This window comes from Heteronotia binoei, chromosome 5 (genome assembly GCF_032191835.1).
Source record: "Heteronotia binoei isolate CCM8104 ecotype False Entrance Well chromosome 5, APGP_CSIRO_Hbin_v1, whole genome shotgun sequence".
Classification (NCBI taxonomy): Eukaryota; Metazoa; Chordata; class Lepidosauria; order Squamata; family Gekkonidae; genus Heteronotia; species Heteronotia binoei.
This window is the reverse complement of record NC_083227.1, coordinates 29,990,474-30,017,803: the sequence shown is the minus strand read 5'-3', so window position 1 is coordinate 30,017,803 and position 27,330 is coordinate 29,990,474. Positions and strand designations below refer to the sequence as shown.

At 46.8% G+C, this 27,330-nt stretch overlaps 2 protein-coding genes across 2 annotated transcripts in view; both read left to right on the top strand.

Annotated features, from left to right (window-relative positions):
• Nucleotides 1-27,330, top strand: part of LOC132571225 (zinc finger protein 709-like) — a 1,224,940-nt gene that overhangs the window by 135,163 nt on the left and 1,062,447 nt on the right. The gene's annotated exons all lie outside the window — the stretch shown is intronic.
• LOC132571240 (oocyte zinc finger protein XlCOF6-like) lies at nucleotides 15,581-25,179 on the top strand. The gene is made up of 5 exons (XM_060237972.1): nucleotides 15,581-15,701; nucleotides 17,039-17,167; nucleotides 18,976-19,101; nucleotides 21,267-21,404; nucleotides 22,584-25,179. Exons 1-5 carry the CDS (start codon nucleotides 15,602-15,604, stop codon nucleotides 24,482-24,484), a joined length of 2,394 nt encoding a protein of 797 aa, XP_060093955.1. The 5' UTR covers nucleotides 15,581-15,601; the 3' UTR covers nucleotides 24,485-25,179.

Genomic DNA, 27,330 nt, shown 5'->3' with positions numbered 1-27,330 from the left:
CTTGAGTTCCACACAAGCTAACCCCCCTTTGCCTGAGCAGTCACAGCAACTCTGCTCCCTCACCCCTTTATGTGTCCCTCTCTCAGAGAGAAAGAAACCTCTTGAGTCTCCCCCCTCCCCTTTGCTCTGCAAGGTGTGTTAGGGAAGGGGAGAGAAGAAAGCGAAAAGACCATCAGCAATGATACTACTTGTTCAGAGTGTCAGTGAGGAAAGGGGACAGATGGGGGGCCCTCCAATGGAGGGGCTGTACAGTTGGAAGGGGGGGGTTTGAAAGGATGGGCCTTGCCCCCCTGTAGCTACGGGCCTGTATCCCATACTGGCTGCCAGTAGAAATGGCGTCACATAAAAACGACTCCAGGGAGAACAAGCTTGGAATGCTGTCCAGCTGAGGACTGATGGCAGCATCCACATGGTAAAACTAGCCTGTCCAATGCTATGTGTTTATTTAGTCTTTTTATGTTTGGCATATTTTTTTTATTTTCCTGCATTGCCTTAATGATGTACTTTTGACTTGCTTTTTTTCCTAAATAAAAAGTGTTATTGTTTTTAGCACTGGTCTGTGTGTGTGCCCACTAGAGCTATCCAGGGGATTCAGTGCTTTAAGCTCTTGGTCACAGTGGTGTCTGTATTTATTATTTATTTATTTATTACTTTCCATTTATATCCCGCCCTTTCTGCAAGCGGACTCAGGGCGGCTTACAACATTATAAAAACAATCAGTCCATTAAAACATATAAAACCATAATTTACATATCAACTTTAAAACCATTCTATAGCGCTATTTCAGTCCAGTATAGGCGGTATTGACTTCTCGACTATGATCGCCAGCATTCTGTAGGATGTCCGGTGGCAGCCCTTTTTCAATTAGACCGCAAAAGCCTGTATAGACAATGCAAGGAGCAAGGTTGGGCCAGAACTCCAAAATCCCTTCCACTGTTGCCCCCTCAAGCACCAAGAATACAGAGCATCACTAGCCCAGATATATATATATAAAAGGTAAAGATGTGTGCAAGCACCAGTCGTTTCCGACTCTGAGGTGACGTTGCTTTCACAATGTTTTCACAACAGACTTTTTACAGAGTAGTTTGCCATTGCTTTCCCCAGTCATCTACACTTCCCCCGCAGCAAGCTGGGTACTCATTTTACCAACCTCGGAAGGATGGAAGGCTGAGTCAACCTTGGGCTGGCTACCTGAACCAGCTTTTGCTGGGATAGAACTCAGGTTGTGAGCAGAGAGTTCAGACTGCAGTATTGCAGCTTTAACACTCTGCACCACGGGGCTATAAAAAGGTAGTCCCCTGTGCAAGCACCACTCGTTTCCGACTCTGGGGTGACGTTTCTTTCACAATGTTTTCACGGCAGACTTTTTACAGAGTGGTTTGCCATTGCCTTCCCCAGTCATCTACACTCCCCCCCCCCCCCCCCCAGCAAGCTGGGGACTCATTTGACCGACTTCGGAAGATATATACCTTGTGGCTAATAGCCACTGATGGACTTTTGCTCCATATGTTTACCCGATCCCCTCTCCTCCCCAAAGCTGGAGACAAGACAATATCTCCTTGTTCTAGCAGTATGTCTATTATGTCCCCTTCCCCCTGTTTTACAACATTTTGCTGCCTCTGGGCTGCGATTACACACTAAATACACTTTCAATCCACTTTCATTGCACTTTACAACTGGATTTTGCCAGGTCACACAGTAAAATCCATTTGGAAAGTGCATTGGAAGTGGATCAGAAGTGCATTATTTAATGTGTACGACTGCAGCCCTGAAGAATGAAAAGAATAGGAAGGATATAGAAGCTCTGCTTCCTCTTCTCTTTGGGTTCAGTCGGGTCCCCCTGCCCCTCTGTAGCTGGGCTCACCTTGGAATGAACCTGCCTCAAACTGTGCCCCACGCAGAAGGTGAACCTCTCAGAACAGGGCTTTGTTTCTCCTCTAAAGAGGGGAGGGCAGGACTCATATAGAATGTGGCGCTGCTTCCCACCCATTCCCTCCGGGTAAGGCCAGCCCTAGACCAGGGGTCCCTCATTTGTTATGAGGGACAAATCTAACATAAACGAGACCTTGTCGGGCTTTGTGTCATAAAATGTAATGCTGAGTAGTGGAGATATAAATTTTATAAAGGACACAAAAGCAAAGATTTTTTTAAAAAGTATGCTTAAAAGATTGCAATATTTTGTTTATTCCTGATAACTGACACCTCTTGCTCTGAATTACTGCATCAAAATCTGGAGACAATGTCTTTACTGTAGCAATTTTGAGTATGCTGTTCAGGTGTGTGTAAATTGCAAACCTGCTTTTGGGTTTATTGACATCCGTTACAGAAATGTCATGGTCAATGCTTTGAGCCTAAGACTTAGGAGGAAACATGAAACGGCTGGGCATTTTGAACTTTTGTACATAAGCTGCTTCATGTGCTGGCCAGTCAATGGAGAAAACAGAGACTTTGCTCTGTAGCTCCTGTGTGATTGAGCAAGCCTGGCCAAGCAAGCTGTGATGTAGAAGGAAGCAAGAGAGAGAAGGAAGCAGATGACAGTGAGTTGCTTGCTGGCCTGATAGGAGCCCTCTGGGGGCCTCATTCAGCCTTCAGCCCACATGTTTGACACCCCTGCCCTAGACTGTCTGGCACCCTGGCAAGGCTAACTTCTGGTGCCACCCCCCCTCCCCACACTGATAAATCAACAAGTCATATGGGGGCAATAATCTCTCTAAGTCAGGGGTGTCAAACTCATTTGTTATGAGGGCTGGATCTGACATAAATGAGACCTTGTTGGGCCATGTTGGGTCAGGCCATGCGTGTTCCTATTTAAGATTAGGTAGCAAAGATAAAAACTTTATAAAGGACACAATTAAAAAAAAATTCTTAAAAAAAACTTAAGACATGCTTAAAACATTAGTACTCATTGGTCTTAAAGGTGCTTTCTTTGTATTTCTCCCATGGGATCCAGGGAACTGGGCAACGGAAGCACTGGCTCTTTCCTTCCTTCCCCAGGGGACCAGGAGGGGGAGGAGCCTCAGCCAATAGAAGGAAGAGAGGCTTGGTTCAGTAGCTTTGCTGTGTGATCAAGAGAGCCTGGCAAAGCAAGCTCTGCCTCTCCCTGTTTGTCCCGAAGGGAGGAGCCTCAACCAATGGAGAAAACAGAGGTTTTGCTTTGTAGTGCCTGTGCAATTGAGCAAGCCTGGCAAAGTAGGCTGTGATGCAGAAGGAAGCAAGAGAGAGAGAGAGGAAAGGAAGGAAGGAAGCTGATGACAGCCAGTTGCTTGGGGGCCTGATAGGAGCCCTCTGGGGGTCTGATTTGGCCCCTGGGCTGCATGTTTGACACCCCTGCTCTAAGTTGTGGAGTCTTGTGAGCTACTGCCCAGGGACACCTACTGCTCAGTGGAACAGGCTTCCTTGGGAGGTGGTGGGCTCTCCTTCCTTGGAGGTTTTTAAACAGAGGCAAGATGGCCATCTGACAGCAATGAAGATCCTGTGAATTTGGGATAGGCATTTGTGGGTTTCCTGCATTGTGCAGGGGGTTGGACTAGGTGATCCTGGAGATCCCTTCCAACTCTATGATTCTGCTGCATCAATTAGTTTGCTCTGGGGTCATTTCTCCTGGGCTAAGACAAAAATGTGTGAGCCAGAGTCTAAAAAACTGTGAACCAGCTCACATTAACTCAGCTTAGAGGGAACTTGGCAGGGGGGGTACCCAGTTCGGCGCCCCCAGAGGCTGGCACCCTAGGGACCTAGTTTGCCTAGTGGCAGGGTTAGCCCTTCCACCAGGACTAAGCAGAACACCCCTCCCCTCCAAAAAAGGCGCTGATACCTATAAGACCTGCCCCACCACAAAAGCCCTGCCAAAACTGCCTGCAAAAAGAAATCAGGAGGGAAGGGGGCAAAGGTGGTCGGGATTTTAAAAGTCAGGGGGCTTTTTAAAAAGTGTGGGGGGGATGTCCTTTCCCATCATTGTAGAGTTTGCCAATTCTCATAAGCTTTCTTCTGGCAAAAAAGGAAAAATAAGCCAGGCTGCACTCTGGAGGGTCCCCTGGAGGTTAGGGGGCAGTGTCCCCTTCAGGCCTCCTGTGACTACAGGCCTGCAAGACAGTGGAGCTTTGGAAGATGTGCAGGGACACAGGTTTCCAAGGCCATCCTAAAACCACTTCCCATTTTGGGCAGGAGCTTACAGGAGCAGAGCTCTGGAACCTCTAAATTTCATTGTGCTTTCTTTCTTACCCTCCCCCCCCCCAAAAAAAAACCCCCCCAACAACACTTCCCTCTGGGCTCCATTGTTCAAATCCCCTGTGAGAATTTTGCTGAATTCTTAAGATTTGACAAACTATTTTCCCCCCACAAAAAAGTGGGAAAATAACCAAAACCTATCAAGGAGACAGATGGAATTCTACTGGGAGCCAGTTTGGTGCAGTGGTTAAGTGTGCGGACTCTTATCTGGGAGAACCGGGTTTGATTCCCCACTCCTCCACGTGCACCTGCTGGAATGGCCTTGGGTCAGCCATAGCTCTGGCAGAGGTTGTTCTTGAAAGGGCAGCTGTTGTGAGAGCCCTCTCAGCCCCACCCACCTCACAGAGTGTCTGTTGTGGGGGAGGAAGATAAAGGAGATTGTGAGCCGCTCTGAGACTCTGAGATTCGGAGTGAGGGGCGGGATATAAATCCAATTTCTTCTTCTTCACTGTTGCACCCTGGATGGTGGGAAGTAGGATGGGAAAGAAAGCACCTTTAAGACCAACGAGTACTAATGTTTTAAGCATGTTTTAAGGTTTTTTTAAAAAATAGGATGGGAGGAAGGTTTTATTGTAACCATTCTAATTCCAGAAGCATTTTAAGGTAGATGCTGAGCTGATATAGTTGAGTCCACCTTCTGGTAATGTGTGGCATATGCAAATGAGTTGTAGTAATGAGCTTTGGTACCTCTTCTGTGATATGACCCCTGCCTGGGAGGAGGGCAGCCCAGTGGAAGAGGCGCCCTGAGGTGATTCCCATTAGAACTGCTTCAAATTGCTTCGCTTCCCTCCTTTTTGGTCCAATCCACACATACGCAAACAGAACGGCCTGGGGTTTCCCAGGAAGGAGTGCAGTCCTGTGCGGGGAGTTACTCCAGAGCAGGCGTGGCCAAACTTGCTTAATGTAAGAGCCACATAGAAAACAAAGTCAGATGTTTGAGAGCCACAATACATGAACATCAGACGTTTTGAAAAACACAAGAGGGGGAGGAAGGAAGGCAGATAGGAGGGAAAGGTGGAAAGAAAGCAATTTTGAATGCATTCTCCAAGCTGCTGGCTGGCTTGGCAAAGTGATTTAAAGAGAGAAACGCCTTCTTCAAGTTGGCCAATAGGGCTGTGGGGGGCTTCGAGAGCCACACAATATGTGTGAAAGGGCCACATGTGGCCACCCCTGCTCCAGAGGAATCCCACTGAGCTGCAGGGGGCACATCTAGTGGCAGCAGATGCACTGAGGTCCAGTCCTGTCCAGCAATGGTGGACTGGGTCTAAAAATACTGGTTGCCAGGAGACATAGGGGGTTCACCCACAACTATAAGGCTATAATTTAATTTGTATAAGAAATAAAATAAAAAAAAATACGTGAGAGCTAGAATTAAAACTTTTGCTATATGTATGTATGTATATGTTTATTAATTACACTGTACATACATTGTACATATTTCTGGCAGCATACAATAGATACTTAATTGTAAATACAGTGTAAATTTTAACTGAATTACAGTAATAATATTGGTACCCCTATTATATTTCCAAGCTACTAAAAGATCATTAACATTATCTAATGTTTAAGGGGGGGGCGCTTCATCAGGGGCCTACAGGCCCCCACTAGCCATTGGGCAAGCTGACACCCTGTCCAGTCCGCCGCTGCCGTCCAGTCCCGCGGGGTCTGTCGGGGCACAGCGCTCGACCGGGAAGACAGGAAAAGCCTCCCGTTTCTTTCTTTCCTTCGCCTGCAGCTATTCAAGGGTTAAAGCAGCGGAGCCGTTTGCTAGAGAGGCCGAGCAAGGCGGTAAGGGTTTGCATCTGAATTGGGAAAAGAGAGCAGGGAGGGCTTCCGGGGTGCAGCTGTAGAGAAAAGCCTTGCAGCGGCTGCAGCCGGATCCCGGGAAACTTTACTCTCGAGTAAGTCATTGCATTCTTGCTCTAGACGGCAGACATTCTGTTATTCTAGGACCAGGCGTGGGGAAGTGGGGATTAATACTTTTCCAAATGCGATTTTCTTATTTGTGGTTTCATTTGTTAGCACCAGTGTTCCCTCTAAGCTGAGTTCATGTGAGCTAGCTCACAGATCTCCAGCTCAGGCATTTTTAAGCCTTAGCTCAGGAAGGACGACTCCAGAGCACACTAATTTATGCAGTAGCTCACCACTTTAATGCCAGCAGCTCACAAAATAGAATTTTTGCTCGCAAAATTCTGCAGCTTAGCGGGAACATTGGACCACATACCTTTTAAATGCTTTCCCTCCATTGGAAAGAATGAAAGGTGGGGCACCTCCTTTGGAGCTCATAGAACTGGACCCCCTGGTCCAATCGTTTTGAAACTTGGAGGGTCTTTTGAGGAGAGGCATTGGATGCTATGCTGCAAATTTGGTGCCTTTATCTCAAAAACAGCCCCTCCATAAGCCCAGATACCGTAAGATCAATATTCTATTATACCCTATGGGAATCAATCTCTATAGGGAGTAATGGAGTGCCCAGCAGACATTCCCCTCCCCCCCCACTTTCTGATGACCCTGAAGCAGGGGTGGGGGGAAGGCCTCCAGACCAGGAGATCCCCTGCCCCCACCTGGGGATTAGCAAATAAGGGGAAAAACATGGTGAGGTTGAGATCCTAGAGTTAACCCTGCTATAACAGAATACTTGTGAAGCACTGTTTAAACACACAGTACAGATTTTCTTATAGCTATTTATAATAGCTTTGAATTGAACAAATCAACATCTTGATTGACGTGAATTACAGTCATAATTACAGCGATGCTGGACTCCAAAAATAACACACATGTTGAGTTACAAACTCAAACACTGCTTCTAACTATTCATAAAGTCAATGACGGCCATTGCCTTTGAGCAATTGACTAGACTACCGTGCTTGAATCGCCTTGAGCATTGGTTCCAGATAACAATGGAATAAGTTGTCAGATGAAGGGTCGCTACCGAAACACACCTAAGTACTGGAAGCCTGCGCCATTTCTTGAAGAAATTAACAACTTTTGTTACAGCGGAATCATCAGCACCTTCCTGAATTTGGGTACTTAGGTACTGAAGAAATTTCATCTCTTGTGGACTTTATTAATTGTTATAAGCAGTGTTTGAGTTTGTAACTCAACGTATGTGTTAATTTTGGAGTCTGGTGTCGTAGTTGTAATTATGATGATCATAATTCATGCCAGTCAAGGTGCTGATTTGTTCAATTAGAAGCTATTATAAATAGCTACAAGATATTGACCCTACGGTTTCTTATAAGGTAGCACTTTTTGCTCTGGCTGCTAGTAAAATCAGGGCAAAGTTAATTTCCAGCAGACAGTTAAATGATGTTGTTAACCGGACTATTAGAGCCTGACTATGGAATCACGGGGTTGCTGTATGTAAATAAGATTTTGAATAATTCAATGCATTCATCTTATAGTCCTTGACTGCTTTCAACCTGTACATTGCTGTAATTGAAATTGCAATAGCCAATGGTTTTATGCAATAAATTTTTACTGTACTGTACAGTGCCCAATACAAGAAAATTGATACTGTGTGCTTCATAAGTATTGTGTTATGCTGGAATGGCCTTGGGTCAGCCATAGCTCTGGCAGAGGTTGTCCTTGAAAGGGCAGCTGCTGTGAGAGCCCTCTCAGTCCCACCCACCTCACAGGGTGTCTGTTGAGGGGGAGGAAGATAAAGGAGATTGTGAGCTGGCTGAGCGGCCTCTTTGCCAGCTCTCCTCTTTGAAGCGGGAGAGGGCCGACTGAGTGCTGGGGGAATCACGTGCAGCCTGATGATGTCATCAGGCCGCACACACTTTGCATGAGCACTCAGCCTGGCCTCCTCCCGCTTCAATGGAAGCTGGCAAAGAGACGGTCCTTCTTTCTTCACAAGAAAGAAGGACGTGGCCTCTTTCCAGCTCCATTTGAAGCGGGAGGAGGCCGGACGAGGGACGTTCGGGTCGGCACTACTCCCACGCACTGGCCCTGCACCTGATCCACTTATGTGTCTCTTGACCAGGGTTGATGATATTAGGGCCCTGCAAGAGCTCCCACAGTTCCACAGGGCCTGTAAAACGGCACTCTTCCACCTTGCTTTTTCATAATGACAACTTACAGCAGTGGACTAGGCCCGTAAACTGGAACTTAACATCATTCTGGACTTCCTACCATGCTAAGGCAATTTGGGGTCCCTTGGAACATCTAATATTGACTATCCAGTATACTGCTACCATCGACACTTAATTGCATCATGAATCATTGTACTAGCATCTATTGTTGTATTGTTTTTAACTGATATTTAAACAATTGTTTTTATGTCTTATGTCTTATTGATGTTTTTATCTTGTTTGGTCACTTTTTGACCCTTTCCCCCTTTTATGTATCTTTTGCACTGCTTTATCTTTTTTGTAGCTAAAACCAATAAAAATGATAAAACTCGACCCTAGCCTGTGGGTCGCCCTGAGTCTGCCTTCAGTGGGGAGGGCGGGATATAAATTAAATAAATAAATGTAACTCCATTATCTTTTGTTTTCTTTCTGCAGTTTTTGAAATCTTTCCCTCTCCCTCTTCATAGGCAAGCAAATAAGAGTGTCTTTCCACAGTTAGAGGCTGCCCAAGAGAAAGGGGATGGAGATGGAAGAGGAAGACTCAGAAGGCCCTGGAACTGGGAAGAGACCGAGGACACGTCCCCATCCCATCCTAGCAGGGAGCGATGTTGAATTTGGGGAAAGAGCTGTGCCAGAGATCTTGGCTCAGGACACTATGACTGCAGAGGAACACAGCCGATGCTTCCGGCAGTTCTGTTACCAGGAGGTCGATGGGCCGCGTGAGGTTTGCAGCCAGCTCTATGGACTTTGCAGCCAGTGGCTGAAGCCGGAGAGGCACACTAAGAAGCAGATCCTGGACCTGGTGATCCTGGAGCAGTTCCTGACTCTCCTGCCAGAAGAAATGCAGTGCTGGGTCAGAGGATGTGGGCCGGAGACCAGTTCCCAGGCTGTGGCCCTGGCCGAAGGTTTCCTCTTGAGTCAGGCAGAGGAGAAGAGGCAGGCAGAACAGGTGAGGGGTTTCATTCACTCAGTTCAAGCAACTATCTTATGCTAAGGCTTCCGGCTGTGTCCTTCTGTGAGTGTGCGTGTAACTGCCATCATGTTGCTTTTGACTTATGGTGACTCTGTTATTAACAATAGGACGTCTCAGAGGACATTAACAGCCTTGCCTCAAGACTTACAAACTGAAGGCCAAGGCTTCCTTGACTGAGTCCATCCATCCCATGTTTGGTCTCATTCTTCTCCTGCCTCCTACAACTTTTCCTGGCATTATTGTCTTTTCCAGTGACTCTTTTCTTCTTGGAAAAAGTCTGACTTGGCAGTGGTTGCTACTTGGGCCTCCATAGTCACGGAGGACTCCAGGAGCGCTCTCAGACTCTTGACCTTTGGGGCCAGTATTAGTGGCACCCTGTCAAAAGCTGGCAAGGGGATCTCCTCTCCCAGGCCACTGTGACTCAGATAGAGAACCTCCGTCTTTGTCAGATTCAACTTGGCCTGAGCCAAGATCCCACGGCTTGTAGTGCCAGTTCCAAGTTGTCGGGGGCATAGTCGGATTGGCCACCCATCAATAGATGGTGTCATCCGCATATTGATGGCACCCCAGCCCATGCCTCCTAACCATCTGGGCAAGGGGGTGCATGTAGATGTTAAAGAACATAAGAACATAAGAGATCAGGCCATGTTGGATCAGGCCAATGGCACATCCAGTCCAACACTCTGTTTCACACAGTGGCCAATATATGTGTGTGTGTGTATATATATATATACACACACACACATACACACACACACTGTGGCTAATAGCCACTGATGGACCTCTGCTCAATATTTTTATCCAATCCCCTCTTAAAGCTGGCTGTGCTTGTAGCGCACTGCCTCCTGTGGCAGTGAATTCCACAGGTAAACCTCTATCATGTCATCCCGCAGTCGATGTTTCTCCAAGCTAAAGAGCCCCAAGCGTTTTAACCTTTCTTCATAGGGAATGTTAAAGAACATTGGGGACAGAACCGCCCCTTGCAGCACGCCACATGTGAGTGGGTGCCTCTGGGATGATTCTTCCCCTATCATCAATGTTCCCTCTAAGCTGCAGAGTCTTGTGAGCAAAAATTCTACTTTGTAAGCTGCTGGCATTGATGTTGTGAGCTCCTGGCATTAAAGTTGTGAGTTACTGCATCAGTGTGCTCTGGGGTCATCCTTCCTGAGCTAAGACATAAATATGTGAGCTGGAGGTTAAAAATCTGTGAGCTAGCTCACACTAACTCAGCTTAGAAAGAACACTGCCTATCACCACCCTTTGTTAATGTGCCTTCCCCCAATTTTCACTCCACCTTCACCTAAATTTAATCTCTCTTTCCTTATCATATGTTCTGCATATGGATTGATGAGATGAGGAGATGAAACACATTATGTAATCTGACATCTTTGCCACTTTGGAAACCATCCTGTTTCTCCATATTCTGTCCTAACAGTGGCCTCTTGATCAGAGTACAGATTGCTCATCAAAGCAATCAGATGTTGTGGCACACCCATTCATTTTAAAACCAACCATAGTTTTTCATGACCCACACAGTCAAAAGCTTTGCTGTAATCTATGGCAGTGATCCCCAACTTTTTCGGCACCAGGGACCAGCCCACCGCGACCCCAGGACCGGCACTGAATTCGGCCTCCCCCTCCCCGCTGCGCTGGACAGCCTCACTGCCCCGCCCCCCCACAGCTCCGCCTTCTCCCTCTGTTTTTACGTTGTTAAGGTTGGGGAAAGCGCCTTCCGAGCTCTTTAAAGGCTCACCCCCGCCCCGTTGATCAGCTGATTGGTGGGGGAAACCGTGGCAGCAGCAGCAAGCAACCCAATGAACAAGTGGTGCTGCCCTTGCCTGCTCCCCAAGGGAGAAGGAGGCAAGGGCAGTGCCGCTTGTTCAGCGGGTTGCTTGCCGCTGTTGCTGCGGTTTCCCCTACCGATCAGCTGATTGGCGGTGTGTGTGCAAGCCTTTAAAGAGCCTAGAAAGCGCTTTCCCTGTCCTTAGCATTGTAAAAACGGAGAGAGGAGGAGGCGCCACAGGGGAGGGGGGCAGTTAGGCTGCGTGGCCCAGTAGCTGGAAAGGAATCTGTCATATTTTCATCTATTTTGTGTGCTCGCTTTGGCAACACACAGAGAAGATTAGCATCCTTTCATCCCTTTTGTATAATTCCTCAATGTATTGGTCCTATCTTTTCTTGGATATTTCTACCTCTAGATATTTCACTAAGGTGGGAAGAAAACCCAACTTTGATTCTTGCCCCTGTGGTTGAAGCAGCTCTGATGCTGGATGCAGGGATGAAGAGACTGGGAGGGGGGCAGGATCCATCTCCTCTGCTGGTTCCATTCCTTCTCTTACCTGCCTCCCTTGCTGTTGTTTCAGATGTGGGGACGGTCCGTGAAGACGGAAGCAAAATTCTCTGAGGAAGAAGAAGGTCCTCCATCAGAGAAAAGTCAGGCCCAGGAGCATGCCCAAGATGTCCTGTCAAGTGGTAAGGGTATCCCATGCCCAGATGGGATTGGTGTAAGCTAATGTGGTGTAGTGGTTAGTGCACAGACTCTAATCTGGGAGAACCGGATTTGATACCTCAGTTCTTCACATGCACCTTAGGTCAGTCACAGTTCTTGAAAGAACTGCTTTCTCAAGAGCAGTTTCTGTCAGAACTCTCTCAGCCCCACTGGCCTCACAGGGTGTCTGTTGTGAGGAGGGGAAGGGAAAGGAGATTGTAAACCTCTCTGAGGGCGTTTTTATATTCAGTTTTGATCCAGAGTTATTGAGTACGAAAATCGCCTGCCACCGCTCCGCTTTAATTATTTCCTTTATACATCTGTGGATTTGCTGTGCTCATTTTGCAGAGCTAAACTTCTGCATTGCAGCTCATCCACAGACTGCTGATGTCAGTTACAGGAACTGCAGATATATGGTTCTGAGACCTCACATTTTATCTTGAAGCCTGTTTGCTACACTCTGCAGATCTTTCCAATGTTCACAGTTTCCTTATTACTCCATGATGTGGATTATTGTGAGCAAAAATTAAACTTTGTGAGATACATCCAAGTGAGTATGATACAGTATGAGCTGTGATCAGGGCAGCCAGACTACAGGGTTGTATACAATTGCTTAGAAACCATCACCATACAAATGTGAATTGAGGCAAGTAACAAGATGAGGCAAGCAATGAGATGTAAGAATGTCAAGTGCTGTCAATTCTCATGCAAATCGGTGACACCTTGTGGCTTTTGAAGGGACAGGGAGTGGGGTCTGAAAATAGAGGAAAACTTCTACAACTTCATTTGATACGCCTCTTGAGAAATGTGCAGATCAAAACTAGTTTCAAGAAAAACAAGGCAACAGCACAGTTGGTACCCATTTCACCTAAACAAATGCAGATAAAAGGTGAGTTTCCAATGCGGAGATAGAGAGCAACAAACTGTCAGTGTAAAAACACCCTGAGACTCCAAGTGAAAGACAGGGGCAGGGGGCAGTATAAATCCAGTCTCTTCTCAAGTTATTGGGCTGAAGGTTCAGGACAGGAAAAAAGGGGAATTCTTTTGCAGACTGCATGGAATGGAGTTTAGGGACGCAGTGCCATCCAATGTCTTGACAGCCACTCCTCTTTAAGGGGAAGTAGACAGAATCCCAGAAGTCAGGGCATCACCAGATGGTCTGAAAACCCTATAGTAGTACTGTAAAGTTTCCAGAGCCTTGGCTGATGTGCTAAAATCACGTCTGGGATTTGGGCTGGATGTGATGGAAGCATGTCCTGAAACATGATTTCTGGTCCCTTCTATTTCTCCTGCCAGTCTGGACTCCAGGACACATTGGAGGTGTAGCAGGGGGGAGAATGGCATGCCTGGGCTTTTGTCTGCATCCAGCAAGGATGCTGCAGCGTTTGGAACTCCAGGCTTCGCTGGGCACATTTCAAGTCTCAGAGAAGCGAAGGCAGCGTTTATATCACTTGAGACTCCTGGGTACCTGATGCTTCTCTTCTGCCTCTCCCACACTTGACTAAAAGTCATTTCAAAAATTTTTGAGCATAAAGAAGACAAGGTTTGACAACCTAGGGAAAAGGGATACGTGAGGCAGAATTCAAAAAAGCAAACAAAATAGGAACACCTGAGGTTGACATTCAGCCTTCCCATGTTATCTCCTTTGCAGGCAGTGAAAAGACATTGTTCAGCTGTCATTTTTGCAAAGGAGTAGAAACGACTGCTCCACCTCTGGTCCAGGTAGGGGGGAAGAAGGGGCAATAGTCAAGTCCCCCCTCCTTTCTTGAGGCTTTTGATCCTGCTGACTGAGGAGAGGGAGGCTCTGAACTCCATTTTCTTTACACATCCCAAATACCACATCCCACCCCGTGGAGAGTATAGTCTTTGCTTGGGATGATCTTAGATGAGGGAATCTGCTTTAGCTTAAAATTATAACGGTTTTGATATCCTATATAAGGAGGCCCCTGAGAGAAGGGAGCCAGTCTCAGCAAAACTTTGTTTTGCCTCTAAGCCTGTCAGTGAATAATCTTTACCATTTCCTGAACAAAGTGTGTGAGTTACTGAACTGCTGGGGTCTTGACAGATATGGTCCCAACTTTCAATAGTCTCACTCCAATAATTTCTAAGGTCCAACTTGACGTTCACTTCCAAAAAAGAGCGGACTATCAGCAGACACTCTGGAAACCCATTGGTAGTACTGTACAGTTTCAGAGCCCTGGATGATGCACTCAAACCACATCTGGGTTTTGGGCAGCATGTGATGGCAACATGTCCTGCAACATGATTTCCGGTCCCCTCCGTTTCTCTTGCCAGTCTGGACTCCAGGATACTTTTGAGGTGCAGATGGGAGAACGATGTGCCCGGGCTTTCGACCTCATCCAGCAAGGATGCTGTAACCTTTGGAGCTCCAAGGTTCACCTTTCAAGTCTCACAGAAGTGATGGCAGCATTTATAACTCCCCGAGGCTCACAGGTACCTGGTGCTGCCCTTCTAAGTCTCTCACACTTGACTAAAAGTCATTACAAATTTTCTTGAGTGTAAAGAAGAAGACTGCAGATTTATACCCTGCCCTTCTCTCCGAATCAGAGACTCAGAGCGGCTTTTTGCTGTTGTTCAGTTGCACAGTCGAGTCCGACTCTTTGCAACCCCATGGACAAAGTCACGCCAGGTCCTCCTGTTTTCCACTATCCTCCGAAGTCTGCTCAAATTCGTGTTTGTTACATCAGTAACGCTGTCCAGCCATCTCATCCTTTGCCGTCCCCTTTTTCTTTTGCCTTCTGTCTTTCCCTGCGTGAGGGTCTTCTCCAGTGAGTGCTCCCGTCTCATTTGGGGGCCAAAGTATTTGAGCTTCAGCTTCAGCATCTGACCTTCCAGGGAACAATCGGGGTTGATTTCCCTTAGGACTGACTGGTTTGATCTTGCAGTCCAAGGGACTCTCAAGATTCTTCTCCAGCACCACATCTCAAAAGCATCTATTCTTCTGCACTCGGCCTTCCTTATGGTCTAGCTTTCACAGGCATACATTACTACTGGGAATACCATCGCTTTGACTATATGGACTTTTGTTGGCAGGGTGATATCTCTGCTTTTTATTATACTGCCCAGGTTCGCCATAGCTGTCCTCCCAAGGAGCAAACGTCTCTTAATTTCATGGCTACAGTCACCATCTGCAGTGATCTTGGGTCCCAGAAAAGTGAAGTCTGTCACTACTTCCAGAGCGGCTTACAATCTCCTATATCTTCTCCCCCCCCACAACAGACACCCTGTGAGGTGGGTGGGGCTAAGAGGCCTCTCACAGCAGCTGCCCTTTCAACTCCTGCGATAGCTATAGCTGACCCAAGGCCATTCCAGCAGGTGCAAGCTGAGGAGTGGGGAATCAAACCCAGTTATCTTAGATAAGAGTCCACACACTTAACCACTACACCAAACTGGCTGTCTGAAGACCAGGTTTGACAACCCTGGGAACAGGGATGCATGAAGCAAAATTCAAAGAAGCAAACAAAACAGGAACTGGAGGTTGCCATTCGTCCATCCAATTTTGTCTCCCTTGCAGGCAGTGAAGAGATATTTTCGAGCCATCGTTGTTGCAGAGGAGTGGAAATGGCAGCTCCACCTCTGCTCCAGGTAGGAGGGAAGAAGGGGGGATAATCAGGTTCCCCCATCCTTTCTCAAGGAGGCTTTTGGTCCTTCTGACCGAGGAGAGGGAGGCTTTGAACCCCACTCTTTATGCATCCCAAACATGGCATCCTGCATTCTCCCAGAATGACCCCATGGAGATTGTATTCTCTGCTTGGAAGGACCTCTGAGGAGGCAATCTGCTTTTTCTTTCAGTGTCCCTTTTCCTTTGAGGAGGTGGCCATGTATTTTACCCCGGCCGAGTGGGCCCTGCTGAATCCAGGCCAAAGAGCTCTCCACTGGGAAGTCATGCTGGAAAACTATGGAAGCGTGGCCTTTCTGGGTAAGAATCTTCCATAGGTGCCAACGCAATGTTCCCTTTAAGCTGCAAAGTCTTGTGAGCAAAAATTCTGCTTTGTGAACTACTGGCATTAAAGTTGTGAGCTTCTCCATAAATTATTGTGCTCTGGGGTCATCCTTCCTGAGCTAAGACAAAAATGTGTGAGCTGGAGGCTAAAAATCTGTGAGCTAGATCACGCTAACTCAGCTTAGAGGGAATACTGGTGCCAAGGGTTCAAATTGTTGCCATTGGGATGATGTATGAATATTGAACACCTGGGGTTTTTTGGCCACTGTGTGACACAGAGTGTTGGACTGGATGGGCCATTGGCCTGATCCAGCATGGCTTCTCTTATGTGTGCTTGTGATGTCTGCCCAGCTACTTGGCTGCCACTGGGGGCTCCAGAAAGTTGGGGTGGCAGGGAAAGTGATGTTCAGCATGGCTGGGTAGAGCGATACAAGGCACCCTGCTGATCTGTGCAACTGAGGCCCATGTTGTGGCCATCACCCAAGCCAGAGGGGGTGCCCTGGCCTGAGGCCAAGGCAGGGCTGAGAGGCCCTCAGAAAGACTCTGGGAGGGGCCAGATCCTATTTTCTCAGTTGTCAGCCAAAGGAGGAGTTACTGCAGACCTTACAGTTGTCAGCCAAAGACAGCTACTACACACCTACAGCCAAAGTTGTCAGCCAAAGACAGGTACTACACACCTGCAACCAGAGTTGTCAGCCAAAGGCAGCTACTACACACCTATAGCCAATGTTATCAGCCAAAGACAGGTATTACACATCTACAACCAAAGTTGTCAGCCAAAGACAGGTACTACACACAACCAGAGTTGTCGGCCAAAGACAGGTACTACACACAACCAGAGCTGTCGGCCAAAGACAGCTACTACACACCTACAGCCAAAGTTATAAGCCAAAGAAGGAGCTACTACTAGGGGAGGGATGGTGGCTCAGTGGTAGAGCATCTGCTTGGTAAGCAGTAGGTCCCAGGTTCAAACCCTGGCATCTCCAGCTAAAAAGGGTCCAGGCAAATAGGCATGAAAAACCTCAGCTTGAGACTGGAGAGCTGCTGCCAGTCTGAGTAGACAATACTGACTTTGATGGACCGAGGGTCTGATTCAGTATGAGGCAGCTTCATATGTTCATCTTACTACACACAGCCATTGACTCTTACTGTGATCTGTAAAGGATCCATCCCCCTTCCAGTGGTTAGGCTTTGATCTTGACAGTGTTTCTGTCCTTCCAGAAGAATTTTTCCTTTTCCTTGGATTTCTTCCCTTCCCCACATAGGAATGATCTCTCTCTCTCTCTTTCTCCCTCCCACTTCCCCTCTCCCAGTTGAAGAAGCCGGGAATATCAGAAAGAGTATGGCGGAGACAGACAAAGGCCTCATATCTGAAGAATGGCTGCAGAATTTCTCCAGAAGGTCTCAAGAGACTGTTTCCTTCCCAAATGAACTGGCTGCAGGTGAGTCTCCTTCACAGTGACGTCAAGGGAACGGGCAAGGTATCCCCATGGCTCCTTTCCTCTTCACCTCTCAGTAGCTCTTGGCTTGGTAGAATTATCAAGCCCACTAGGTAAAGAGAAGACGGAGAAGAATGTTTATACCCTGCCCTTCTCTCTGAATCAGAGACTCAGAGCGACTTACAATCTCCTGTATCTTCTCCCCCCACAACAGACACCCTGTGAGGTGGGTGCAGCTGAGGGAGCTCTGACAGAAGCTGCCCTTTCAAGGACAGCTCCTGTGAGAGCTGTGGCTGACCCAAGGTCATTCCAGCAGGTGCAAGTGGAGGAGTGGGGAATCAAACCCGGTTCTCCCAGATAAGAGTCCGTGCATTTAACCACCACACCAAAATAAAGTGCACAACTGCATCATCCCGAAAGCATTCCCCCCCCCCCCCCCGCCTCCCCAGGTCCATGGAAAAATTGTCTTCCAGAAAACCGTTCCCTGGTGCCAAAAAAGTTGGGGACCACTGCTTTAGACAATAGACAGACCCAGCTAAAGTGCAATGAACGGCTCAGAAACAGCAAGAAAATGGCTCCAACCTTGAGAAAGGTGGCCTTACTCTGCAGGGCTGGTTTTCTCCTTGTTTGTTAATAATAAGCTACTAGAAGGACCTCTGAGGAGGTGTTATGTGCTTCCCTAACAAATGGCACCCTTTCCAAAAACAGGGTGGGGGGGGGAATTCCCTTTTTAACTGTGGGGTTCATCTGATAAGCTCCAGGCTTCTCTCCCATGCACCCTTCCATGGAAAACATCTATTTTTGGGAAGCTGAAAACTAGATCTTCCTGGCTCTGTTCACAACTGCAGGGAAACTCTCAGTGTAGTTGAGGGACTGGATATTTTGATAACTTTTTGTATTTAACCGTCCAATGCAGAGAATCAGAAGAGCTGCATGACAAGTCAAATGGAAACAGTGGTGAACGGTTCTTTCCCACTTTTCACCTTAAAGCCGGGGTGTGAAACAGTGTTCCCTCTAAGCTGAGTTAGCATGAGATAGCTCACAGATTTTTAGCCTCCAGCTCACACATTTTTGTCTTAGCTCAGGAAGGATGACCCCGGAGCACACTAATTGATGCAGTTGCTCACAACTTTAATGCCAGGAGCTCACAAAGTAGAATTTTTGCTCACAAGACTCTACAGCTTAGAGGGAACATTGGTGTCAAACGTGCCACCCAAGGGTCAAATTAGGCCCCTGGAGGGCTTCTATCAGGCCCATGAGCAAGTCTGCTTCCTTCTCCCTTTTTCTTGCTTCCTTCAGAGACTATTAAATAAAAATTGCAAGAGTGCTAATCTTTTAAGGATGTTTCATTTAAAGGTGTTTCTTTTTTTTAAAAAAATCTTTAATTGTGTTTGTCTGTGTCCTTTTTAAACATGAGAAGCCATGTTGGATCATGCCAGTGGCCCATCCAGTCCAACACTCTGTGTCACGCAGCGGCCAAATTAAAGTTTATGTCTCTGCAACCTGGCATTACATTTTATGACATACATGACCCAGCCCAACGATGTCTCATTTATGTCAGATCCGGCCCTCATAGCAAATGAGTTTGACACCCTTGCCTTAAATTATACATGGGGAGTCTGGGGAGAGGAAGGACAGGCAGGATACAGAAACAGCTGTACAGAAGGGCCTGGAAGGGGATAAGACTTGTTTGGATTCTCAGTTTGGGAGGAAAGAAGATCTGATAAAAGAAATGCACCTCCCTGAGCAGTGCCTGACTGTTGGCTTGGCTTCTTTCCTGGGTGCTGATTGAACCTCTTCCTTTATTCCAGCAGCAGGTGTAGAGCAGACAGCTGGGGAATTCCAGGAGTTCTCTTTGGGAAAAGTCAAGAATGAAGATGCTGAAGGATACTTCAGAGGTGGAGATAGACCACAGTGGCAGGAAGGAAGCCGTGCTGGTAAGTAGAGGGACAAGTTCATTCCTTCCCAAGGAGGAGTATCTTCTTAACTTTTTGTATTTAATGGCCAAGAGCAGACAATCAAAGAAGAAGAAGATGATATTGGATTTATATCCCTCCCTCCACTCCTAAGAGTCTCAGAGCAGCTCACAATCTCCTTTACCTTCCTCCCCAAAGAGCTGCACAGCAAGTCAAATGGGATCATAGAATCACAGAGTTGGATGGGGCCATCCAGGTGTTCCAGTCCAGGGGCCCCCAAGCCCCGGGGGCCGCAACTGGGCCACAACCCCTGCAACTGAGCCACAGCCTGGCTGCCCTGTCCCTCCCCCCCCAATGGTCCTGCGCAGCCTCGCAGCCCCGCCCCCCCTCGCGGCACCTCCAGCACCTTCCGTTTTTACGATTTTAAGGGCACGGTAGGGGGGTGAAGTGCCGCCTTCTCTGGCTCTTTAAAGGCCAACACTCCCCCCACCCCCCAGCGTGCCGATCGGCAGAGAAAATGTCCATAGCAGCAGTGGGTGACCCACTGAAGAAGCGGTGCTGCCCTTGTCTCCTCCCCACTTTCTTCCCACGCTCAGGAAGAAAGTGGGGAGGAGACAAGGGCGGCATCGCTTCTTCAGTGGGTTGCCCGCTGCTGCTACAGATGTTTTCCCTGCTGATCGGCATGGGGGGGGAGGGGTGTCAGCCTTTAAAGAGCCAGGGGAGGCGGCGCTTCACCACCCCTTCCCTGGCCTTAACATCGTAAAAACAGAGATGGAGGAGGCGCTGCGGGGGGCGGGCGGAGGGGTGAGGCTCCATGGTTGCGGGGGTGGGGGTCAGGGCAGTGCAGTGGCGTGGCCATGAGGGGCGGGGCCAAATTTGGTGCCCTCATCCTGCTGGCCCTGAGGCTGTGGTGGATGGGCTGGCCCTGGTGCTGGTTCCTGGTGTCACAAAGGTTGGGGACCACTTATCTAGTCCAACCCCCTGCTCGATCAACCTAGAGCATCCCTGACAAGTGTTTGTCCAGCCGTTGCTTAAAAAGTGCTTGTGAAGGGGAGCTCACCACCTCCCTCGGGAGCTGATTCCACAATTGAACACTGTTGGTGTGGAATTGTTTTCTGTGGCCCCAGAAAGTAGGACCAGAACCAGTGGGTTGAAATTTAATCGGAAGAGTTTCTGGGTCAACATTAGGAAGAACTTCCTGACCGTCAGAGTGGTTCCTCAGTGGAACAGGCTTCCTCGGGAGGTGGTGGGCTCTCCTTCCTTGGAGGTTTTTCAATAGAGGCTAGATGGCCATCTGACAGCAATGAAGATCCTGTGAATTTAGGGGGAGGTGTTTGTGAGTTTCCTGCATTGTGCAGGGGGTTGGACTAGATAACCCTGGAGGTTCCTTCCAACTCTATGATTCTATGATTCTTACTATTAAAAAGGTTTTCCTATTATCCAGCCAGTTTGAGAGGCAGTTTGGTGTAGTGGTTAAGTGCGCAGACTCTTATCTGGGAGAACTGGGTTTGATTCTCCACACCTCCACTTGCACCTGCTGGAATGGCCTTGGGTCAGCCATAGCTCTGGCAGAGGTTATCTTTGAAAGGGCAGCTGCTGTGAGAGTCCTCTCGGCCCCACCCACCTCACAGGGTGTTTCTTGTGGGGGAGGAAGATAAAGGAGATTGTGAGCCGCTCTGAGTGGAGGGTGGAATATAAATCCAATGTCTTCTTCTTCTACCTTCTCACCTTTAGTTTAAATCCATTATTGCGAGTCCTCTCTTCTGCTGACAATCCATTATTGCGAGTCCTCTCTTCTGCTGTCTCCTCTAAGTGAGAGCCCTTCAAAGACTTCAAGAAAACAATCATGTCCCTCCCACCCTTCCACCTCCTCTTCTCCAGACTGAACATCCCCAAGTCCCTCAGCCTTTCCTCATAAGGCCTGGTCTCCAGGGAAATGAGGATGAATGATTCTTTGCCATTTTTTCCCTTCAAATACATGTGGGTTGTCTGGGGAGAGGAGGGAGAGGCAGAAGATAAGAACGGCTCTACAGAAGGGCCTGGCAGGGGATAAGACTTGACCAGCTTCTCAGTTTGGGAGGAAAGAAGATCTCATAAAAGAAATGTGCCCCCATTTTTGAGTTGCACCTGACTGTTGGCTTGGCTTCTTGCATGGATACTGATTGAAACTTTTTCTTTTATTTCAGCAGAAGGTGTAGAGGAGACAGCTGGGGAATTCCAGGGGTTCGCTTGGGGAAAAGCCAAGAATGAAGATGCTGAAGCAGACTTGGGAGACGGAGATGGACCACAGCTGCAGGAGGGAAGCCGCGCAGATAAGAGGAGGGGTAAGCCCATTTCTTGCCAAGGAGGGGGGTTTCAGTGAAATCTCAGTCCAAGACAATGGTCAATCAGAAGAAGAAGGAACAAAGGCCTCCATATGAATTAGAAAATCCTCTCCAGGGAAAAGTGTGGCCTTGGCAAAGACTTTCAGTCAGCGAATGAACACCATTTTTCAGACACAAATTCCCTTGGGGGGAAAAACCATCTAATTGCTTGGAGGGTGGAAAGAGCTTTCATCACAAAAGAGCCCTTACTTCACATCAAAGAAGTCACACAGGTGGGGAGACATATAAATGTTCCAGATGAAGACCCCAGGATTTATTATCTCCGTTTCAATATTATAACATCTTTAACAGTGGAATGAGCTACAATGTATAACAAAGATATATTTATTAACAATTTTTTTTAAAAAAATGAAAGCCTTTAATTTTATGATATTAAATTAATTCAACAGGCTGACCTTAAATGGACCTCAATGTTCATGGAAATTAAAAATATTAAATTAATAAATGCATCATATTCTATACAGATAATTGCACCATAGAATTAATATTGGAATTTCACAAATACTCAGGTATCAAAAATAGATATAAATAATTGTATTAATTATCTGTATAGAATATGATGCATTTATTAATTTAACATTTTAATTAATTACAGTAAAAATATTCAGGAGTAATTTCCATGAACATTGAGGTCCAGAACAGTTCATTTAAGGTCAGCGTGTTGAATTAATTTAATATAATAAAATTAAAGGCTTTCATTATTTAAATTTTTTTTTGTTAATAAATATATCTTAGTTATACATTGCAGCTCATTCCGCTGTTGAAGATGTTATATTATTGAAACGGCGATAATAAATCCTGGGGTCTTCGTCTGGAATGGACCTCGAGCTGAACCACTGCATGGCATCTTCATAACTGCCTAGTGTTGGGTTGCTGTTTAAATTTAATCTTTACCGTCACTCTAGTATTTTTTGGTTATATTGAGACATATAAACGGTCAGTGTCCAAATTGAGCATATCTCATGCAGGAGTCTTAATGTACTTTTAAAGTGTATATTATTGTACACTTAAGTGCACAGCAGGTAGAAGCTATTGAAATATTTGGAGTGCAGATGGAAATTTAGGTGCAGATCAGACTTCCTTTCATGGGTTCTAACAGGATCTCTTTCTTTCTTCCAGCCAGGGACGATCACAGGGATGAGGAGGATGAGAAACTGCATCCTCTGTCACCTGAAGAAGTTGAAAATGAAGACTTGAGAGGCAATTTTCAAAATCAAGGTGGACTGAAGAAGCACAAAATAAGCCACATGGTCATGAAGAGGAGACAACCCATTCCTTCCCAAGGGGGGGATCTCCAAGTAGCAATTCATGTGGTGAAGGAAATATACAAGTGCTTGGGTTGTGGAATGCACTTTTCAGATCAATCCCAATATAATGCCCACTTACGGGTGCATAGTGGAGAGGAGACCCATCAAGGCCTGGAGCGTGGAAAGACCATGATTCACGGAGGAGAGCCCTTTAGACTTCTAAGAACACAAACAGGAGAGAAAACTTATAGCTGCTCAGACTATGGGAAGAGCTTCTCAGAGAAACCAGACCTTGTCCAACACCAAAGGATTTACTCAGGAGAGAAACTCTTTATTCCTTCAGAGACTGGAATGGCATTCTCTGAAGGAGGAAAAAGTAATATACATTTTCCAAAGCGCAGTATAATGAAGGCATGTAAATGCATTCAGTGCAAAAAGTACTTTAGATACAGATCACAGCTCCTTTTGCACCAAAAAATCCACACAGGGGAGAAGCCTTTTGAACGCTCTGACTGTGGGAAGACGTTCAGTCAGAGTAGCATTCTTCACAATCACCAAAGAACCCCCAGTGGGGAGAAGCCATTTGAATGCTCAGAGTGTGGGAAGAGATTCAGTCAGAGTAGCACTCTTCAAACTCATATGAGAATCCACACAGGGGAGAAGTCATTTGAATGCTCAGAGTGTGGGAAGAGATTCAGTCAGAGTGGTACTCTTCAAAACCATCTAAGAACCCACACAGGGGAGAAGCCATTTCAATGCTCAGAATGTGGAAAGAGATTCAGTCAGAGAGGTAGTCTTCGAAACCATCTAAGAACACACTCAGGGGAGAAGCCATTTGAATGCTCAGAATGTGGGAAGAGATTCAGTCAGTATGGCCATCTCCAAGAACATTTAAGAACCCACACAGGAGAGAAGACTTTTGAATGTTCAGAGTGTGGGAAGAGATTCAGTAACAACAGCTATCTTCAAAGGCATCAAAGAACCCACACAGGGGAGAAGCCATTTGAATGCTCAGAATGTGGGAAGAGATTCAGTCTGAATGGCAATCTTCAAAACCATCTAAGAACCCACACAGGTGAGAAGCCGTTTGAATGCTCAGAGTGTGGGAAGAGATTCAGTCGCAGTAGCTATCTTAAGGAACATCTAAGAACCCACTCAGGGGAGAAACGTTTTCAGTGTTCAGAGTGTGGGAAGCAATTCAGTGACATAAGCTGCCTTCAGAAGCATCAAAGAACCCACACAGGGGAGAAGCCTTTTGAATGCTCCAACTGTGGGAAGAGATTCAGTCAGATTGGCCATCTTCAAGTCCATCAAAGAATCCACACAGGGGAGAAGCCATTTGAATGCTCAGAGTGTGGGAAGAGATTCAGTCGTAGTTGCACTCTTCAAGATCATCTAAGAACCCACACAGGGGAGAAGAATTTTGAATGCTCAGAGTGTGGGAAGAGATTCAGTCATAGTAGCACTCTTCAAAGACATCTAAGAACCCACACAGGGGAGAAGCCTTTTGAATGTTCAGAGTGTGGGAAGAGATTCAGTTGCAGTAGCAATCTTCAAACCCATCTTCGAACCCACACAGGGGAGAAGCCTTTTGAATGTTCAGAATGCAGGAAGAGATTCAGTGACAGTAGCGCTCTTCAAGAACATCTAAGAACCCACACAGGGGAGAAACCTTTTGAATGCTCAGAGTGCAGGAAGAGATTCAGTCACAATAGGACTCTTCAAAACCATCTGAGAACCCACACAGGAGTGCTGCCTCCTCAGACAAGATAAAACATCCATGATGGTGAAAGAAATGGTTTGATTACAGCTCCATAAGAACAAACAGGGCTTTTTTTGTTGCAGGAACTCCTTTGTATATTAAGCCACACACCCCTGATGTAGCCAATCCTCCCAGAGCTTACAGTAGGTCCTGTAATAAGAGCCCTGTAAGCTCTTGGAGGATTGGCTACATCAGACAGGTGTGGCTTAATATGCAAAGGAGTTCCTGCTACAAAAAAAGCCCTAAGAACAAACATTGTTACAGCAGCCTGAGATTCAGTCAGAGTGGCCATCTTCAGACCCATTGTCAAGGCCCTATATATTTCTTCCTCTGGAATCTATGTGCTAGGCCCCAAACTCCTGCTTCATTTAGGTGTTTACTGCCCAAATAATCTGCCTATCTGGCAGGGGGATGTTTACGATCTAAGGGGAGTCTGTTTAATCTATTGATGTGTGAGAGGCAGTGTTCCTGTGTTCTCAAGGTCCCTTATCTTATTCACATGTCTTTGCTAATTCTCTTTGTAGTTGGAACTTAGTATTGTTATGGTAACCTGTTAACCTTTAGGTTTGAAAAGAACCACCAATTTTATAACGGTTGGTGACATTTTATATACCTTTGTATGTACTTGGTTCTCAGTTCTTTCACGGCCCCGTTCTGTGGAGCACCTCTGAATCTGAATAAATGAATCTATTTGCCAAATAACAAAGGATATTATTTGGATCAGGGTTTCCCAAACTTTTCTTTCCCGTGGCCCGGTTATTTTTACACTTCTCCTTCGTGGCCCACTAAAATTGGGGGTGGATCCAGGAATTATGTCATTTCCTGTGGTGTCACTTCCAGGTTATGGGCCAAGTGATGTCTCTTCTAGGGCACACTGAACCAAAACTCCACCAAAACCAAAACACCACCTTTTCCTGTGATGTCACTTCCAGGGCATTCCCCAAAACCGGCCTCTTCTTCTGAAGTAACTTTGTTTTCAGAAAAATCTCTCTGAAACTCATGCTGAGCCAAAATGGGGGTGGAAAGTGGGTGGTCTGCAACTTTTTCATACATTCCCAGGGTCCTCTCTTTCCACCCTCACACCTGCATGCACCTATCTGTTTGTGTGTTCTTCTCCAGCTTGCAAGCACTCCTAATGCCCATGTACAATTGCCTGCGCCACCTACACACCCCTTCCTCAACAGCACTGGCCAGTATATGCAGTTGGAAGTGCTGTTGCCATTGCCATCAGGAATGCCAGCGCTGTGTACCAGCCACACTGGGCCCTGGCAGCTGCTGTACCTCAAAATATGCTGACACATTTAATAGGCTCTTCCTTCAGCTGCTACTACTGGAACACTTCCTCAGGCTACAACCAAACTTGCTTGGTTTCAAGAAAATCTTTTGACAGCTATTTTTCATACTTTTCCTTGACTGAAATACTGGGAAACTGCTGTGAAAGGTAGCAGAGAATTGTACTGCAATTAATGAATTAATTTCAAGTTATATAAAGTTCATACAAGCTTTTCTGCAGTTATCCCAAAAAGGATATTTATGAGGGGCTTGCAGCTTTTTACTGGCTGTGTTTCCCATGCCTTTAAAAGCAATCTGTTGTGCAGATAACTGCCAGTGAACTTCTTTAATCCTTTTTAATATCTACAGGAGGAGTTTAATTTTGGTGTCAGACAGCTGTTAAAAGCAGGACCAGTAATATTGTGCCAAGTTCATAGTATCATCGCTTCCAGTGCTGTTGAGATATGTAGCAGTAATCTCCAATAATCTCTTTCTGCCCCACACCACTAACTCTCACTCACTCACACAGAAATCTCATAGAAAGGCCAGGGGTGCCAATTTTTCATCCAGTAAAAATTGAAGGAAAAGAAAAGAAAGCCATCAAAAGAAAGAACATAAGAGAAGCCATGTTGGATCAGGCCAGTGGACCATCCAATCCAAAATTCTCTCATACAATGCCCAAAAAGCACCAGAATGTCCACCAGTGGGGCCAGGGCACTAGAAGCCCACTGTTGCTTTCCCCCACTCCCAGCACCAAGAATACAGACAGAACATTCCTTGCAGAGGGAAAAAGAAAGAAGAGGGGGGGAAAGGGGGAAAAAGCCTTACCATCAGATTACTCCAGCCAGCAACAATTCGTTTGGTAAAAAAAATAGCTACTGGAATGCCCAGTCCCCACCCCTCCTGGCTGGAAAAAACACACACCCCTTCTTTGCCGCCCAGGCCTCCAGGGGAAATCTCCCCAAAAGGCACATGAAAGCTCAAGAAGAACACTTCATGGATCTAAAGTGCCAGTGGACGCCAGCTTTTCTCTCAAACACTGGGAGAGGGGGAGAAGGAAGGAGAGGCAGCCCAGCTCCTCTCTGCACAACACAGAGACAGGGAAAGGAAGGAAGCCAAACAGAGCTCAGGGTTTGCAGTCTGTGTAAGTCTTCAAGGCTAGCTTTTCTCTGCACAACACAGAGACAGGGGAAGGAAGGAAGCCAAATGGAGCTCAAGCTTTGCAGCCTGTGTCAGTCTTTAAGGCTAGCTTTTCTCTACACAGCAGAGAGACGTTGGAAAGAAGGAAGCAGAGCAGAAGTCATGCTTTGCTGGGGGCGGGGCTAGCTTTGGCTTTTCTTGTGACCCGGTAGTGAAGCTTCCGTGGTCCGGTACCGGGTCCCAACCCTGCAAATGGGAAACAGTGATTTGGACTATCTGGGCTTAGCACCCATCTTCGAACCCACATGGGAGAAGCCTTTTGAATGCTACAACTGTGGAAAGAGAGTAGCCATCTTCAACTGCATCGAAGAACCCACACAGGGAGAGACCTTTTGAATGCTCCGACTGTGGGAAGAGATTCAGTTGCAATCCCATCAACCCCAGC